At 36.5% G+C, this 18,853-nt stretch overlaps 1 protein-coding gene across 2 annotated transcripts; it reads right to left on the reverse strand.

Moving 5' to 3' along the window:
- Positions 1-588: 588 nt before the first annotated feature.
- LOC104226127 (alpha,alpha-trehalose-phosphate synthase [UDP-forming] 1) lies at positions 589-17,028 on the reverse strand. 2 transcript variants are annotated; one of them, XM_009778028.2, is made up of 18 exons: positions 16,773-17,028; positions 12,884-13,312; positions 12,644-12,741; positions 12,085-12,473; positions 10,278-10,392; positions 10,031-10,132; positions 8,738-8,888; positions 7,194-7,282; positions 7,064-7,112; positions 5,289-5,389; positions 4,309-4,496; positions 3,498-3,615; positions 2,676-2,855; positions 2,474-2,596; positions 2,310-2,397; positions 2,020-2,150; positions 1,794-1,892; positions 589-1,327 (listed from the first exon to the last, which is right to left on the reverse strand). In XM_009778028.2, exons 2-18 carry the CDS (start codon positions 13,260-13,262, stop codon positions 941-943), a joined length of 2,787 nt encoding a protein of 928 aa, XP_009776330.1. In that variant the 5' UTR covers positions 13,263-13,312; positions 16,773-17,028; the 3' UTR covers positions 589-940. The 2 variants fall into 2 exon arrangements, with proteins under 2 accessions (XP_009776330.1, XP_009776321.1); XM_009778019.2 differs by lacking the exon at positions 16,773-17,028 and adding an exon at positions 14,093-14,363.
- Between the last annotated feature and the right edge of the window lie 1,825 nt (positions 17,029-18,853).

An 18,853-nucleotide genomic window follows, 5' to 3' on the forward strand; every position in this document is an offset into this window, starting at 1 on the left:
ACTCATATTTAATACGGATAAAAAACAGGTTAACCAACTGATAATATGGATATCCATATTAGCCATGTCTTCTTGAATATGATCACTTTTAGGAGAATTTTTAGTCTCCCAAACTTGAGAAACCCCCAATTTGAGGTTTTACAAAGGTAAAAATTAAACTCATTAGTTATCTATTTTCTAAGTGAACAATATGATTCTTATCCAGATTTGACCCGTTTATAAATAGTTCATTATCCAAATCATTTTTTTTAATGTATAATATGGGTGTATAACTGTTTTCTTTTAGTCATTTTGCCACCACTAATTAGGATAGAAGCACTAAGATTTAAGTAGTTCAAATTTTCATATATGTAAACCTAATAGGTGCAATGATTTTATCTTGTGAATTAGAAACATGAAACCAGATCTCTCCATTCGAGCAACCCTTAAGAGAGTCAACGTGAGCTCAACTGCTCTTTTATTACACCGTAAGCAAGGGATAAGATTTGCCTTAACTACTTTTATCATTATTCCAATATATCTCTGCCTTTCTAAATTCCCATTTAGAAGACTGAAATTAACCATTAGAAAAAACAATGACCAACAAAAAATTAAAAGAATTCTCCTTTGAAATTTATCTTAATGAGTGACTCCATAAATGATGATTGTGAGTTGTTGACAAGTGCTTGTGATTTTGAACTGCTCAATATGTATGTTAAAGTTCTAAGTGATAATCCAACGGGCAAAAACATCTACGGGTCGGAAGAGAGACAGAGGGAGTCTATTATTAGCTAGCAGAAAGGTTATTTCTTTACTTTGTAGAATTTTGAATCCAGACATCTATATATCCAAAGCAAATCAGGTATAAACGTTGCTCAATATCCTCCATACAAATCTCCCTCAATCAAAAACTTGGTACTGATCCTTCATCACTTGATGCAACCAGCACCATTTATCCTTTTCATAATGGCGCATTTGAGATAGATGCTTCAGCCAATTCCTTTAGAAAAGCAACAACGTCGTCAGGCGTACTGAGCAAATACCGAGCATTTGTACGAGTCCTGCCAACTGCACAAGAGAAGTAATTCTCCTTCTTCAGATCCAGCACATTCCATGACCCATTTTCAGGTGAGGGCCGTCGTCCACCACCATTGGAAGTTTTCTTCTCCGAGTTCGATACAGGCCTATTCCTGTTCTGAGATGATTTTGAGCTAGTTCGGCTAGACGGAACTTTTGGCGCCGATCGCCTTTCCCCTGGTACCTTCAGTGCATCAGAGACCTTACCCCTTGGAATACCAATGCAATCAGAAGGAAGCTCTGGCTCGAAAAAGGTATATACATCCTCATCCTACATTACAAAGACACCAGACAGAAATCAGAATAGTGGCATCTGTATTTCATAAAAAACTCTGGCGTAGTTTGAAGTTTTGACTTATAAAGCATATAAGTTCAAAGGATTTGGCAACATGATCCATCTAGTTTAGCCTCATTAATTTAAATATATTTATACAGATGGACATAGTGTAGCAACAAAATGGGCATATAACATCATCAAATTCAAGATGGACACAGGAAAACAAGTATACAGTTGCAAATGGTCAACCTATCCTATTTTGATTTTCTTAAGTTAATTCTGTTGGGAGCATTTAGTTCTTTTTTTTTTTTTTTTTTTGAAATAATAGTTGGATCACACTTAATCAAAATCTGGCGCTAGTTTAACAGACAGGGAAGCTTTGGGTTATAAAATTTGAAGTTCACAGCAATAGTAGTATTAACTTGAAGAAAGGATATTTTGATAGCTTTAAGGAATTTACCTTCCCCAAGAAATGCCCAATGCATAAGACGTAATCAATTGGTGTTGCAATGGCTTTACTATGTACTATCTCCCCCAGTATACGATCAATTGCTGCTCCCTGCATGTGTGTATATGGGTGTATGAGAATTGGGAAAAAGAATTGTCTCATGAACTAATCAAGCGCTTGAAACAAAATTCATGGAGCAACTATCTGGTCATATTATCATAAGAAACAATGTGGTCACCTTTGTAACACCAACTGCTCGGACCTCAACGGAGCGGAGTCCTTGTACAACATCAACAGATGCATTTGATATTGGGCCTGTCCAGAGATGCTGCAGCATGTCTCTAGCTTGCAATCTTCCAAATTCAACATCTAAAAGGACATGGAAGACCCCCACAAATGAAAATTATAAGTTAAAAAGAGGAAAGAGAATTGACACGCCGAAGGTAAGATAAACCTTGAATATCTAAAAACAAGAACCACATGACTGAATTTTCGTGAAAGGAAAATAGACGACGAAATTAAGATTACCTGCATACTTGTAATTCCAAACAAGTGAAGTTTCACGTTGTTCAAAGTGAGATCTCGGTGTCCTTTCAGTGAAGTACTCGAAGACGTGCTGGATATAGTCAAAAGAACCAGAAAAGTTAGAGCTGAAAAATCCACTTTCAGAACCTAGCTACACATGTTCATACCTTTACACTATCAACCCAATCCATATTTAGATGCTCTGGCATCGTTGTCATCCATACACCATTTGTAGATCGCAAAAACATTCCATTTTCTGCTGCTAACCACATGTTGTACTCACTGAAGTTCTGCAAAGGTACAAAATTGGTATGGGGAAACGTAGCTATAGTTGAAGGAATTGAAATTTTGCTAGTTGTAATGCAGTACATCATCTAAGACATTTCTGTCACTTCCACTGAGGACAACAACTGTTGTCTTTGGGTCGTTGCAGATTGCAGTCAATGGTTCTTTCAGTTCGGGATGCAATTTCAGTTCCATCTCTCTAATTTGATCTCCACCTCTTCTTCCAGGGGTATCCACCGATTCTGTCAGCGCAGAATTGAAACCCTGTTTTTGAGGACCACCGTAATCAAGTCAAGAAATTGTCATTAACTTAGCTAGTTGCTGCATATCAGTATAAAAGAACAGAAAATTAAACTTAAAAGTATATAATATCTCATGAAATTTAGGCATTCGACAGAGAAACCCAAAGAGTCCTCACAAAGGCAAAGTACTGGGAAGGGGAGGCTGCATCTATTCTTCTTCACACGTATAACCCCTTCCCACAAAGTCTACCGCTAACTGGAGATGTTTCCCTCCCAGAATCACCAAGGCCCTATCATGGTAGCATCCTAGATCCCTTCACTCTTCTATTGCTAATTCTTCACTTCTACAGCCAAAATCATTAGCAGCATACTAGCCACCCCCTTCACCCATAATATGCACACCAAAGCATCACCAACATGACTTGGACTCGAGTGAACATGTCAAATCCAAAAACAGTTGGTATGCTATCCAAATTAGCATAGGCTTTTGCCACTAACTTGATTCATCGTCTAAAGCCATCTAGGTAGCCTTTCTGCTATATATGAACTCTTCCAGAATCAAACGATAATTATCAATCACAGGAATCATTAGGGAAAATAGTTAACTGTAGCTTTTGGATAAATAATTTCAGCAGATTACATTTGAAAGAGGGATGAGTGGTACCAAAATTAGTAGACGATTATTGGACAACAAATAGCGGTCAATTGCATCACTGATGTTAAGTCGGGGTGGAACTTTTCTTATCCTCTGTTGAGCTTCAATAACAGTATCATTTAGTTCACTGCGAAGAAGAGGAATAGTGGCCGATTAATATGCAAAGTTTATCAAAAAGAAGCTCTACTAAGAGACCCATTTATAATCTCAATTAATAAACATGTAATGCTTAAATTGCACCAACAGTATCTATGCTGAGGAAAGATTAAAACGGCTGACATAGGAGAGTTGTTTAATATCGAGAAGCCATGCAACAAAACATAGAAATGATTAAGGCAGATATGCAAACTATATAATATGGTGCCTCCAATCATTCTCATGGTAGGCATACCCTAGATAAGAGTGTGTATATTCTGACATAAGATCCTAGTCGGTTAAACAGGCTGCCTAGGTACTTTTATGACCCTAAGAATATAAAAATACAAATCTAAGGTCTAACCTGACCTGTTTCAATCCATGGATCAAATAACTCCGAACTAAAGACAGATAGGAAGAATCAACTTGAGTAAACAAAGTGCAAATGAGCACTGAAGCATCAGAGCCACAGCCATGAAGTTAAACTCAAGCAAGAACTGACTTCTCTACTATCTTGCTTCTTCAAGAAGCCTTGCTGCATAGCATAGCATTATGGTTTTATACTATTATTACTCTTTTGCCGCCAAATAGGTTCGTTACAGGAGTCTGATCAGTGATTAGGCAAAAATTCACAGTAGCTTTACGCTGTTAGCGATAATAGGCTATTGCTGAAATGTATTCTCACCTCACAAAAGTTTCAGCCCATTCTTGAGCAGTATGGGTAGTCACATGCAGAAAGTTATGCCTGTGGCGTTTTTCTCTTTCTTCGGCTGACATATTTAAAGCTTGCCCAATCGACGCAGCGACCTCTGTGATATTCCACGGATTCACCAGAATTGCTCCAGCACCTAAGGACTGTGCAGCACCTGCAAACTACAAATGCACGAGATTAAAGATTAGAAACTTTATCTATTGAAACTATGCACATACAAGGAGAGATGAGACAATTTCAATGTGTTGGACAGCACAGCAGTAAAATTTCCTTCAAGATTACTGCAAAACTGAAATGGTAGCTCCATTATTTTGATTTCATAAATTATCTTACTCCATGCCAACGTATGACATAGAATACTCAAGAGTTACACAATTAGGAAGAGAATAAGCAACATGTCAGTTATGGTTTATTTAGATATCTAACTGAATAGAAAAGGTTTTCTCATTTGGTTGACATGCTATGTTGTGTCACATAAAAGCAATCTAAACGAAAAAACACCAAAAACAGAGGCTGTTCAAAGAAGCTGGAGCGCAGCTGCTCAGAAAGAAAATTATGGCCTGTGTCACAGAAACTTGTCAAATCAGATGTTCTATCTGCAAAAGGTCTTACGAAAAATAACCTCCTTGATTTTGGAAATGAATAAGACGTAAGAGAACAAAAGATACCATGTATGGAGCATCATGTGTGATTCAAGAAGACTGAGGGGCATCAAAATTTTGAAAGGAATTAGGATAACTGTAATCTTGCTTTTGTTTTCGATAAACTGTTAGCCTCGTCAAAATAAAGTAGCAAAGAAACACAGAAATGTCCGTCTATGTGGGTTATGCTGCAAAAATCTTTTCATCTTATCTGTTCACAATGCCTGAAAGCACAAAACACTTTTGAAACCAAAAAACTAGTAAATATGGCATTCAAGGAAATAGAATTGCAATTAGATATGTGATTATTACTTCGCTGAGAATAAGGACCCCTTTTTTCGACTCCTGGCAGGCCACAAATTCATAGCTGACAAGGTTCATGCCATCCCTTAAGGAGGTAACCAGCGCTACATCTGATGAACAAGACATTGCCAAAAGAAGTCAAATACAACAGGAACAGGCATGTAGCCACCAAATGGATTTAGCTAATGATGAAAAGACAAATGAAGGTACCAATATATATCATATAATAGTACATCAACTTTTGGCAAGAATGGTATTTGGGACGATGACAATGATAATCATGCAGTAATTACTTATTTTATATGATTATATATTTGCAAACTTTTACCATCATGTCAGTAATATATCGTTTTACCATTTTATAGTCTTGAACCATCGGTAATATGACAAGTAGAATACAAACTGTATTACTAGTAAAGGATTTTTTCCCCCTTCAAGATCACTAAAGCAATAAGGTATATCTGGACTATGGCAGGCATATGTTTTCCGAATGTGATCAAGCATTCTCGTTCCTATTCAAATCCTGGAGCACAACTTATGCATTATCTAGTGGATAAGCCATGTTTTAATACATGACTGGTTGCAGTAGCTTACTAGGAACTCAGCACCTCAGTGGTCCATGCTCCAAATACAACCCATATAGCAAATAAGTTGGAACAAACAGGTAAGCACTAGGGACCTGCGCCTGAAAGACCATTTCATGGCTGGAGCAACAAAATCATTCTCCCTAGTCCACATGCAGGGTAAAACCCATCTATAGATCATGGTCAAACTTCTGTGTTCATTATAAACAAATCAACCAATAGAGAAGGAAGTGCAAGATACCCAAAACAAAGAAAGCAGCAAGAAAACAGACTGCTGGGCTTCTAGCTGCTGAACTCTTTCTGCCTTGGGTGAAAGCAAAATGAGAGTGTGAGGAAAGGAATATGTTGGTTTGGTGCCAGAGGCAGAAAGAACTTCACAGGAGAAAGGCAGTAAGAAAATATATAACCACAATACCTACATGCTCATAGACACAATTCTCCTTCCCATCCCAAACTGAATGTCCACATTTCACTACTACATCAAAGCGATTCAACCATTTAGTACGGAAAGGATGAAGTTAAAATAATATGCCAGATCTTAATAATAAAGCCCAGTGAGCAGATCTAAACGTATATTCCGTCTTTCAGAAGTTTTGAACCAATTCCAGGATCTGCAAGTTTGATATCCTTTTTCTAGAAAGTCTAACATGATGCAGACTTCTCTGAGAACATGCAGAGGCCTCTATAAGCTATTCCATTGTCAATATCATTTGTAAGGACCATAAGAGTCCTGAAACTACAAGTATTTTAGGCCTGGGAGAGTAATTATCCTAAATTCTGCCGGAAGTGGCTTTAAAAGAGAACGGAATTACCAAACCCGAAGGGAAACAACCTTATGAAAACTGTGTAGAGATCTACCCTTCCCCATATATGTATTAACAAAGAACTATTCACTAACCAGGTGTACAACCGTACATAAACATCAACTGCTCACCGCTCTTCTCTTCTCATAGTTTAATTCCAATTCCAGAGACAATCTAATAAACCCATACCAGGTGAGAGCACAAGCATGTACTAGTGCTTACATGTAAAGTACAGAAGAAAATGACCAAACATAAATGAGCATAAACAACACTACTATTACACATTATTATCTTACAGAATAGCATAGCGTACTGCAACTAAGAAGTGTGGGGGTTGGGGGTGCAAATGGGGTGTGAAAGCTGCTAATAGAACTAAATGCAAGATGAAAGGGATTACCAGTTACAGCATATAGTGCACATAATGCATGAAAGTCAAGAGATCGATCCTGCATTGAAAAAACAGTACAACCATATTTCAGCGTTGGTATAAAATTCAGGAACAATGAATTTAGGGAAAAAAGACTAACCAGATGATGAATAGGCACTGCAGTCAAAGTTCCAAATCGGCCATTGATGCGTCCAACAATCTCATGAACCTGACTAGTAAGTTTTTGGTCTGCAAAAATACAAGGTGAAACCAAGTAAAATATCATACTTAAGCATGACGATAAATTGACATACATCAGCATTTATAACCAAGTAAATCTCATTGAAATTTGACTGTCCTTAAGGTCCAACTGGGTTCATGAGTTCCCAGATATTTAAGTTTTTAAGATTCAGAAAAGGGAAGCAAAGCATTGTCCTAGTTGAAAGCTTACAAGAGAATCTGCCTTATGAGTGGTACTCGAGCTAATTCAAGGAGAATAAGCTAGTCACCAAAGTTCATCAGATTAAAAATGCCATTTCCATGGAAGCACTTCTGGATGCAACAGACAAAGTATCTCACGGAATACACTGGAAAATAGGTGAATAAAAAGTGTAATAAGCTTTGGATTGAATCCCATCATTGTTCCTCTCATGGATGTTCCGTCCAAGTTGAGGACTGTGCTGGATGATTAATGCTCAGAGCTAGCTATCAAGAATTCTAAATTTGTATTGAACAGCTTCAATTTCTTTGAAAAGACTTTACATGTGTAATGTTTTTCTAATGTCCTAGCATTATACACTGCAATCTTATTCTAAAGTGAAAACAAAAAGAATCAGATAACCACCTCAACTAGTTTTCTTGCCAAGTTCTTTAATGTAACGACAGATCATTGTTGGGTGCAAACTACACTGTTACGCAACTTTCTAATTTAAATTTTGTACCTGATGTCTCTGTTGCAGCACAAAACTTCATTACAACTATAGCATGGAAGGTAAAAGGAGGCGCGATTCTCTCAACATACAGTTTAGCATCAATGAATGCCTTCGAATATCTAAACCAATATGGAAAGCACGCACCAGGTTTAAGATAGAAAGAGATGGAAAGTGAAGAAGGAGAGAGAGAGAGAGAGAGAAAGAGAGATTTCTCTAAAATGATCACTCCTACCGGTGCAGCTATCTGAGTCTTTGCTAACAAGCTAGGAGTAATCAAAGACGACTCATGGTTCTAAGCACAGATGAATTAGCCAACAGGAAGGGAGGATTATATTCTGCAACTAAATAGATTCATGATGGAATGCCTGTTGCACATGTCTTTTTCCTGGGCACTCAAGTTTGGATCACTTTTTTTTGATACATTTAACAATTAACTTAACAACTCTAAAAGCTAGCTAGCCCTCAAGTACGGATCATTAAGATCATTAACAGGGATCTTTAAATTTTTAGAGCGTCTATATTTGGTAAAGAATCTATGATGCTTTCCCTAGACAAATTTTTTTTAGGCTTTGACCAATGGACTTATGAATCAAAAAACTCCCCTTCCTAGGAACTCTCTGTTCAGATGTAAAAACAGCTGATGATGAACTGGACCAGTATAGTGGAAAGTAAACTTTCCCTACAGGCAGTAATGGCAAATAGGAGAAAAGGAAAAAATAAAATGATTTAAAGGAATAAAGAAAAACTCAGAATGAATGTGCCAAGAAAATACATTCAGGAACATCTGTTCTTGTTGGCACAGCAATTTGCAGCAAAACCACTTTATCACGCCAGTATGGGTTTTCTTCAAGGAACTTCTCAAATGCTAGGATCTTCTGGGGAATTCCTTTAATCATATCAAGGCGATCAACTCCTAACATCACCTGTATTCAAATTTATTTGGGGAAAACTAAGCAAGGTCAAAGTTTATAGGACCAATGCATAAACAATTGCAGTAGATAAGGTCATCCTCCTACCTGACTACAGGCAGAAACAGAAGAAAGTGATACGAGTTTGTTATACATAATAAAACAAGATAAAAAAATGATTAGCAAGAACACTAGACTGACATAGCTTTGCAACAAAGGGTGAGGAAATTCCAGGTAGCCTTCAGAAAATTGAAACATACATGACTTAGAAGCAAATACATTTCACCTTTTAATGAAAAAGGAATATGGATTTTGTACAAAACAGAAAAATGGGGAAAGATCTCCAGCCCTAATAAAGCCACATGGAAATTTTAAGAGTGTAAAAGCCACATCTGCTTTAAGGCAGCAAAACAACGGAACATAGCTACTCCTGGCAAATGCAAAGAAATCTTTCTTTATCTCTTTTTTTTTTCTCTCTCTCTTTTTTTTTTTTAATTTCTGTCCAATTTCCATATTAATATCTATATACTGTTTCATAATAGGAAAAATTCAGTAAGAAATATCCGACTATCTAAATGGTAAGCATGTCAACTAAAGTAACAGAAAGGAAGTATTTACTTATTACGCCTTCAAGATACACCTTCTGGTGCAGCAAACAGGTAACTTTTTGCTTGATGTAAGCACATGAAAGTATTGTGATGACAGGTAGCCGTAGGACTTGAATCTATGGCGCATGCCTGCCCCTGTTTCGTACTATTTTATCTAGCCCCCATTTTTATCAAAAGTACACTATTAGAAAAGGGAGACATTACTTCTGTAATCTTTGTAGGGGGGGTACAATTTTCAGAAGACGATGGTAAAATTACCCAAGATGGATACAGGTCATGACCAAGTCCCCAACTGGCCTAAGGAACTGGGAAGCGGAAATATGATGTTGATGGAATTCAAGGCCAAGATTTCACAGTTAAAAATAGATAGTGAAATTGGTGAAAAGAATTTCTAAAAGCAAATTGTTCCCCATGTGATGCATATTGCCAATATAAACGTTTGCAACCAGAAAAAAGAAAAAAGATTTTTCTTACTTCATGAAAGTGATATCATTTCAAAAAGAAAAACTAGGCCAGATAGAGAGAGGATACAGAGCGGGAGAGAAATACCTTTCTCCCAGCAAATCTATCTTTTAGCTCTTTAATATGTTCCTGAACTTCATGAACTTCAAGTGCTCGAATGAATCGCTCTGAATCTATACCAATGGGGAACTGTATGTTCAAACAATTTGAAAATTGCTCAGAAAAAAATTAAGTTGATATTTCGCAAGGCTAAGAAAATCTTTTAGATGAGGATTAGAGAAGTTCTTAACGCAGAAATGTTGTGTGAAAGTGTAGAAAGTTAACTTTAACATACCGCAGCAACACGGGTCAGTCTACCTTGATCTTCTACTCCTTCGGGAGTTCCTTCAAGTCCAAGGATACGAGTACAGGCACTAACGAAATGCCTTGCATAGTCATAGGTATGAAAACTGCAGAGGAAATTTAGCATACTGATCCATTAGAAAGTCCAATAAAAATCCATTAGAAAGTAACAATTAGATGGTCTTAAATCATCAAACTATGCAAATATAGGTCAAAGCCCTAAGGACTTTCATTACATAGAGGTTAACGGATGAAAAGTCACAGGAGAAAAAGTGGACATCATTTCCTTAACAGACCAGGAAGTCAAAGATGTGCAATGAAGTGGAAGTTAGTTACTCTGGCATGATACAACCAAAACATAGTACCAAGGAAACCCACAGATGAGCAATATAGTACATACTGGTATAACAACAACAACAACATACCCAGTAAAATCCCACTAGTGGGGTCTGGGGAGAGTAGAGTGTACGCAGACAGATAAAAATTACCAGTGAAACCAGCATATTCTCCTTTAGTCTTCTACAATTATTGGATAGTCATTATACAGACAGATAAAAATTACCAGTGAAACCAGCATATTCTCCTTTACAGCTTAATTTGAAAGGTCGTGTGATTTGTGAACCAACTTCGCCAGTATACTTTCTTATCACATATATGTTAACTAGTGGAATCCTATTTTTTTTCCTTATCAGCTTAAACTCTGGAATGGAACTTCAAAGTGTAGTTTGAAATAAAAGAACCTAAACTGGCAGACAGTTTGTTTTGAAAATATAACCACACATGTATTATTTACAGAGGAAAACCCATGTGAGCATTATGTTTTATGATTAGCATTCAATAGAACATTAGGAGGCGCAAATAAGAAGCCACTTGGATTACCATTCCAAATTTAGCCCAAATACAATCAAGTTTTTAGTAATTAAGTAATAGGATCCGGTTTTTGAAAAGGGAAAAAGTCACACTGGCTTAAACTTTTATCTGAAGCTTTACAATCCAACGAACTGAAAGAATACCCCATATTATACATAGAAACCTCTCACCAAAAAACGGAAAGGACTCTAATAGGAGACATTCGATGCATGGAAGTTCTTGGTACTGCATTCTAAACCAGAAGTGAAAATTCGTATTTATAAACATCACGGTACAAGTTCATGCAGATAGAAATGGTCGCTGGAAATAGAAGCATCACAATCTCAGCACAACTAAATCCAAATATCCTAGCAAATAATAATTCAATAAAAGGATCATCAACTTCAGTGTGAATTTCCAAGCATCTAACATAATTGAACTAGCAGCAAACTAATAGCAGATTCATGGAACACCCATTATTCTCAACATTAATGATGGGGAAACTGCTGCAGATTTGAAATAGCAGAACCAGCACACTTTGCTATTAAGGTCTGATGTAAATCTCTTTAATATAGACTTTTCCTAGTTATACTTTCTTGGCAGAGTGTCTTTCACAATCATGCTAGGTGTTACCAAAGCATATCTTTCAAGCCATGCCTCACCAGGTAAAGTTAGTGCGAGGAAGAGATTTCACAGAAATTTAACCACTAGTACGTTATTTCTTTTTTACCGGTAATAAGTTATTTTTACTAAACAAAACCCGCAGATCGACGCCTACAACCTTAGAATTCAAGATCCTTGCAATCCACTACTTCAACTTTCACTCTCAGCACAGAGACACAGGACAATCACTCTGAGGTCCCAACAACTATTTCCAAATTTTGAAGGTTAAACGAAAACAAGAAGTTAGATGATATGCAGGAGAATGAGCTGCTCAAAGGAGAATTTACCCAACCAAATCAGCCGCGAGAACTGCTCGGAGCAGCTCCGATCTAGATGGCAATGTCCTGTGGATTTCTGAGGATGGAAAGGGTGTGTGTAGAAACCACCCAACTTTCATTTGGCTGTTGTACTCCTTGAGACATTTAGGAAGGAACATGAGATGGTAGTCATGACACCAGACTACATCACCTTCTTCATAATGTTCAGTCACGACATCGGCAAACATTTGATTCGCTTTCTTATAAGCAGCAAACTGAGACTGGAAACTTCTGGTAGTCGCGAGGCGGTCTTCTTGCGGAAGTCCAAGATAATGAAAAAGAGGCCACAATATGTTGTTGCAATAACCGTTGTAATACTGATGAACAATTTCTTCATCCAGGAACACAGGGATACACCTCTACGAGAACAGTATCAAAAGGGTAAACAAATGCAGGATATAGGTAAAGCATTCTTCTTGGAGAAAAAAAAAAGTAAAGCAATCTCCAAAGTCCTAAATTCAAAAAGGCAATGAAGTGTGGTAAACTGAAATATGGTGGCAAAAACATGAGGAGGACGATGTATTAAAACCTTTTCTGCCAGTGCTTTAGTAAGTGCCCTCTGCCCCGCCTCATCTGGCACGTTCACACCCGCCCAACCAATCCATCTAGCCTCAAACTCCTTCACACCTTCAACAAATTATTTCCAGAACAATTAGACCATCTCTTAGATAATATGAACATCAAACTCCCAAAAAGAGATAATCAGAGTCTAGGTAAAAATAAGAGTCAAAATGTAAAATCAGATATGACTGAAAGGAAGCTAGCTTACCAAGAAGAGCACTAACTAGACCTCCACCACTTATCTCCAGAGACCAGGATTCCTCACCCCTTCTTACTGCAGAGACAGGTAACCTATTAGCCACAACCAGGAGTCGTTGTCTGGTGGGCCGTCCATCGGGCCGCTCCCATCCCTCACTATATGCTCGTGCAACTCCTTCTAGGTACTGTTCGACATATGAAACTCCTGCATTATCAGCTTCTCCTTGGCGAAAATCATGGTCAGAGAGCTCATTGCCCCTGTTGCCATCAATAGAATCGCTTGTTTGATGAGAAGTTCTGCTAGTTTTCCTTAGCTCTCTTTCTCTCAATAGCCTCTCCAATCGAGTGGTGGTTACCGTTTGGTTTCCGTTGTACTTGTTCCCTGGCATCTGTCTAGAATAAGACCTCCTAGGATGAATTCAATAGAGTTCTGTTTTCCCTGAAAACAAACGTCTTTCATCTTGATTATAGAAAATTAAGAGGTAGTGATAGAAGAAACTCCCTCCTGAACGATATAAGAATTTATAAAATTCCACAATCGCTTCAGGTACGAACAGTGAAAATGCAATTGCACAGCCCAGGGTAACATATATGAACAGGACATCAGCATTCTTGTTAAATAAACCAATAAAAAAAACAAATACGCCTCAATCCCAAGCTAGTGGGATCAACTATACGACTCTTCACTATCCATGTAGCTACATTTAGACTCGTACCAATCCAATATTTTAAAATTAGAATAACCAATAATAGAGAAAAACGGAGTTATACTAAGGAAGAGATAACAGGGAGAAAGGGATCCACAGAATTCTACAGGAGAAATGGGGTCTACCACTAAAGAGTCTTGGCTGTTTTCCTCCAACGTTTTTAATTAATCACGTTGTACAAATTCATTTGGTATCTCAAGTTCAGATCAAGAAAACAAGAAAAATCAACCAAAGTGAGCAACGACAAGTGTATCAGTATAAAGGCGCACAAAAAGTAAAAGAAAGAACGATTGTAATGCTTCAGAACAATTATTAGATTCAACGCGGACACTGGCACAAACACATTGCATGCAGAAAATCAAACGCCTATAGAATTGAGAATTCTAAGCTTTTGCGCGGCTAATAATGCCACAAATATTTGTGTGACAGGTAAACAATCCTAACCCAACTTGAAAAACCACCAGAGGAGTATATCGCGAAAACGGGAAAATAAAATCAAGACTCGGTCAAACCTGAGGGTTCTGGCCTAATTTGATCCAAACGTCAATAACGAGAAAGCTATAGAATCATGACTCAAAAGAGCAAGAGTTAGAACAAAGAATTAACATTTGGTGGGTGAATTAAATTGGCAACGATTGAGGTGAAAGAGGGAGAAATAGAGAATATATAAAGATTTCGGGTGGCAGAGAAGAGAGAACTATCATAGCGAGAGAGGAAGTGGAAGTGGAAGTGGAAGAGCAGACGAATCCTCGTGTAAGCTTTAAAAGGTACATAAAGCCTTACAGCCATGCAGCTGACACAGAGATTTTATTTTTTGAGATTCGTATTTAAAAAAGCTGGAAAAGGCAGCGCTTACGCAAGAATGCACACTCATGGTAATGCCCAGGAATTAATTTTTGTTTTAATTAAAAAATTCTCTTAGAAAGTGAACCTAATAAAAAATTAATTAGAACAGATTATAGAGAACCCGAACCCTCTTTTGAAGGGTCTATGGGCCACTTGAGTCTTTGAAAGGGTCTATTTTATACTATTCTTTTTTTAATATCTGAAAAGGAATCTCAAAATGATTTTTCCTTTTATAGGCTTTTAGGACCCCAGGTTAATATAACGTTGTCCAGCGAAGTCCGAGGCTTTAATTTTCAATTCAATCAAAGTTGTTAAAAATCTAATGCATAAGTTTACTTCTATGCCCTGATAATTATCTATGACGTTTTCACACTATCAGATTTAATTTTAAATGACACAACAAGGGCGAAGAGGTAACACTCTATAAAATTTAAATTTGAAAATAAAATAAATGACCTATTATAAAATTTAATAAATAAATTTAACTTTTATGCTATTGTATACTCTTTTTACACCAGATTGAAACGACATAAAATAACAACCAAAAAGAGGTAACACTCTATAATAATTTAATTTGGAAATCTAGAAATAAAATAAACGTATGTTATAACAAATTAAATGTCTGATGATGTAAAAGTCAATTATGTCATAAGTGGATATAAGTTAAAACCTTAACAAAATGAGTGTTAACAAATAGTCTTTAAAAAAATTCTATTTTATTGGTTGATCATATAAAATTTTATCGTTAATAAATTACTAATAAAAGCCTTAGGCCTTCTTAGGAAATACAAAATGTGCGTGGACGATGTGCTCGAATAAAATAAATTACTTGTTATAACGAATTAAAATGTCTGATAAAGCAAAAATCAATTAACATCATAAGTGGGATAAACATTTAAACTTAACAAAACAAGTATTAAGAAATATTCTTAAAAGAAATGCTGTATTATTGGTCAATCATAGAAAACTTTACCGTTAATAAAAGCCCTAGGCCTTCTTAGGAAATACGAAGTGTGTGTGGATGATGTGCTGTATATATAGCAGCAGTCACCACAACCAATGAGGATTTAATATTTTGCTTCACGAGGTTGGCGTTCACATCAATCGTAACCAACCGAATCTTTTTCCACAAAACTAACAATGAGAGCAAAAACAAAATCCACAAAGCTTTTCTGATTTCTCTCTATGCAGCAGTCCTAGTGGAAAATAAAGTGGAGGGTGGATTGAACACAACTTTACAACAATCAAACACATACACACAGATGTGACATTTCACAGACTATATGGAGTACTAGAATTATTTTAGCATTTTTTGGTGACAAAAACTTGAATATTTTACCCTGAAATAATGAATTTAAATGTTATTTGTTAAATTCCAGAATCCACATAAGCAAGTATGACTGAAAATAGTTTTTAAATGTAGTGTACCGATTCTATTCTTCTAAAATTTAACAAGTTCAAATTGAGTGGGCAAGCACAACAGTACATGAGTTCCTGCATTCAAGATGGAGTGGCGGACTACCAATGCACTTTTTACGTCACCTTTTTTGCACTTCAAATTGTGTCCTCAAAATTCAGCATCTAATACTCACTCCTAAATCAGACGATGCAGATCTTTTCTATTTCATGTGGAAGGATATGTATACCTCCACATATATTGCGTTTAATACACCCGCACTTTTTTTTCACTATCAGATTAAACAAAAGATATTTATAAAAATATACATATATTAAAAAAAATACAGGTAATTCTTCCTAAAAATAAGATTTATCATTTTAAAAATAAAGTTTAAAAGATCGTTTCAGAGTCACTGAGCATTGGAAAATTTTATTTTGTGTCTCCAGTTTGTGGACCCAAAAGTGTAAGATTGGGGTAAGAGCACCAGTCCTAGCGGAAAATAAAGTGGAGGGTGGATTGAACACAACTTTACAACAATCAAACACATACATACATACAACACATACATACACACACAACTAGTATCAATTGTACGAGACACAAAATAAAACTTCTCATGAGTATTGGTTAAACTCTTTATAATATAGTATAGATTAAAAATGAATCATCACTTTATCTGAAAATCATGCAAACAGAAAATTCCCGAAACATGATTCAAAATGACGGCATTAAAAAAGCAGAGCGAACAGCTAAGGATTCACATCCTCTTTCACTATGCCTAGAAAGTGCTTGTTCAACCAGAAATTCAGCGATTTTGTGATCGTGGATTCAAATCCAGATCATTCAATTAACCTCGTTCAATCAGACAAATACATGCACCAGCACATACATATACATACCGCACAGATTTCACTTTTCAGAAAGAGATAGCAGAGAGAGAAAAATACCTGAAAGTTGAGCAGCGATGAATGTTTAGATTCTCAAATTGGAAATGTGGCTGAAATTGAAAGAGAGAAAAGATGTTTTGCAGAGCATATATATAGAGTGGTCACTGACCAGTGCTATAGAGGGAGAGAGGAAGGCAGCTTTCAGGCTAAGAAAGAGAAGGCTCGAGAATAAAAAGAGAGGCAAAAGGCGAATGAAAGGAAAAGGCAGCTTTATGGCTTTTTTTTTAAATTGAAATTCACAGCTTCAGTGAAATGTGTACGTGCGCGCGCATATGAAGAATTATATTATGCTCAGAATCGCGAAAAGGGGATTTTGCTGGGTGAGATGGGGATATCTCCGCCTTTTATAAATATTGCACAGTGAAGGCGAGCCATTGGCCGACTTGGCTTTTTCATTTGCTTTTTTGGGCCTTTTGGCTGGGTTTGGCTTCATCGTGCCAGGTGGGGTGGCCTTGTTCGTCAATCAATTGGCTTAGGAGACTGAATTTATTCTCTCTTCTTTTTTTATATATATAAGTAATGTTATATCCGTACCACTCATTTTATCGAGTTCGACCTCTTAAAACGGAAAACTTCTTGTTTGGGAGTGTTTTACCTTCTTGCATTAGATCTATTTGGTGTGAATCTAAATTAGTCTAACTAATAATAATTTGAATTATAACTAGTTGTTATTGGCACACTTTTAGTAAATCTGTTATTTCACGATAATTTTTTAGTTTTATTGGATATTATATATAGTGAATGGATAGAGGTAATATTTAGATAATCTCTAATATCAAAGAATTTATAATTTGTTTCAAATTATTCAATTATTGAATTATTAGAGATAGTAATTTACATCCAGCTGTCTTATCCATTGTAATATACAGTTGTCACAGTTGTCATTGTATTTACATTCTCTCTTTTGTTTGGACACATAGCTGCTCAATGTGCTATATATATAGCCCCCTCTGTAACACTCAAGAACCAGCTAAAATAGGATATTCTTATGGTGCATATTTGTTTCTGTCCATTTCTGCATAGACTAATATAAATGAAACGGAACAGAGTGAAATTTTTGATATAGCTTACACCAATTAAATTGTAATTGAGGTATAATTGTTCTTACGAACATGATGTGATCACATTATTGGATGATGTGGATGATATGTTCGTCTATTGGGCGGATTATATCTATTTGGATTATAAGGACTTAAACAATTGAAATTTGAAACATGACCTCCTAATCACCTAGTTGTCTCTTGAGAAGGAATTTGTTCTTTTCAGCAATTTTAGAAAAAAAGTGAATGACAGATTGCTTAACATGCAGGAAAATGGAACTTTAATAAGGCATTTGCATTTGGAGCTTGTGGCGGGCCCTAATTCACAAAGCGCTCGAACCACTTTGTACCTACTTTGATTCTATAGCTTCTAGCCAATGGAGGTCTCTGCTTCAATTGATCTTAGCTGGATCCATTTCTGTTACATGTCTTGTCTAGTTGTCTGTGTATTTACGTAATCTTGGATTTTAAAAGTAGGAAAATATTCATAGTTATTGCAATTTAATAACAAGTCACCTTAAAGAAACAAAAAACAAAAGTAACAAGTCACCTAATGACAATTGGATGGTCAATTGCTCATAACACCTGAGGAAGATTAAATACCGAATCCAAAAAAGAGAAACTAAATGTTGGCCGTTAACCAAATGTGCCTTAATTAAATTAAGACATAAAATGCTATTTTCTTTCCGAAAGAATACCACAATCGGAAATACGATAACTTCCACTTCGAAGGATGGAGGGGGTATACAACGAAAATAGCATCGAATAGATCGGATCACCTTGAGCTACTGAAGAGTCGTCCGACTTCTCGGTGATCGGGATAAGAGAAGTTTTTACCGCTTTCTCTTCTCTCCAGCACTTTCGGGACATATCATCTTGCTACAATAAGCAAGCTTAGGAATGAATCTAATGGAAATTTAGATCTTTGTCCGCTTAAAAGATTATTCTTTCCTCCTTCGTGAAAGAGGGCAAAAAAGGTGTGCCGAAGAAGGAATTCTAAAAGGAGAAAAAATTTCGTCCACCAAGCAGGATAGAGTGCAA

This window comes from Nicotiana sylvestris, chromosome 7 (genome assembly GCF_000393655.2).
Source record: "Nicotiana sylvestris chromosome 7, ASM39365v2, whole genome shotgun sequence".
Taxonomy (NCBI): Eukaryota; Viridiplantae; Streptophyta; class Magnoliopsida; order Solanales; family Solanaceae; genus Nicotiana; species Nicotiana sylvestris.

Bases quoted from the DNA above. Each gene is read 5' to 3' on its own strand.
- LOC104226127 (XM_009778028.2), bottom strand. From the start codon at position 13,262: ATGCCAGGGAACAAGTACAACGGAAACCAAACGGTAACCACCACTCGA. The intron at 12,474-12,643 runs GTTTTAATACAT...CTGTTCTCGTAG, and splicing joins CTAAAGCACTGGCAGAAAAG to AGGTGTATCCCTGTGTTCCT. The intron at 1,893-2,019 runs GTGACCACATTG...ACACACATGCAG, and splicing joins GAGCAGTTGGTGTTACAAAG to GGAGCAGCAATTGATCGTAT.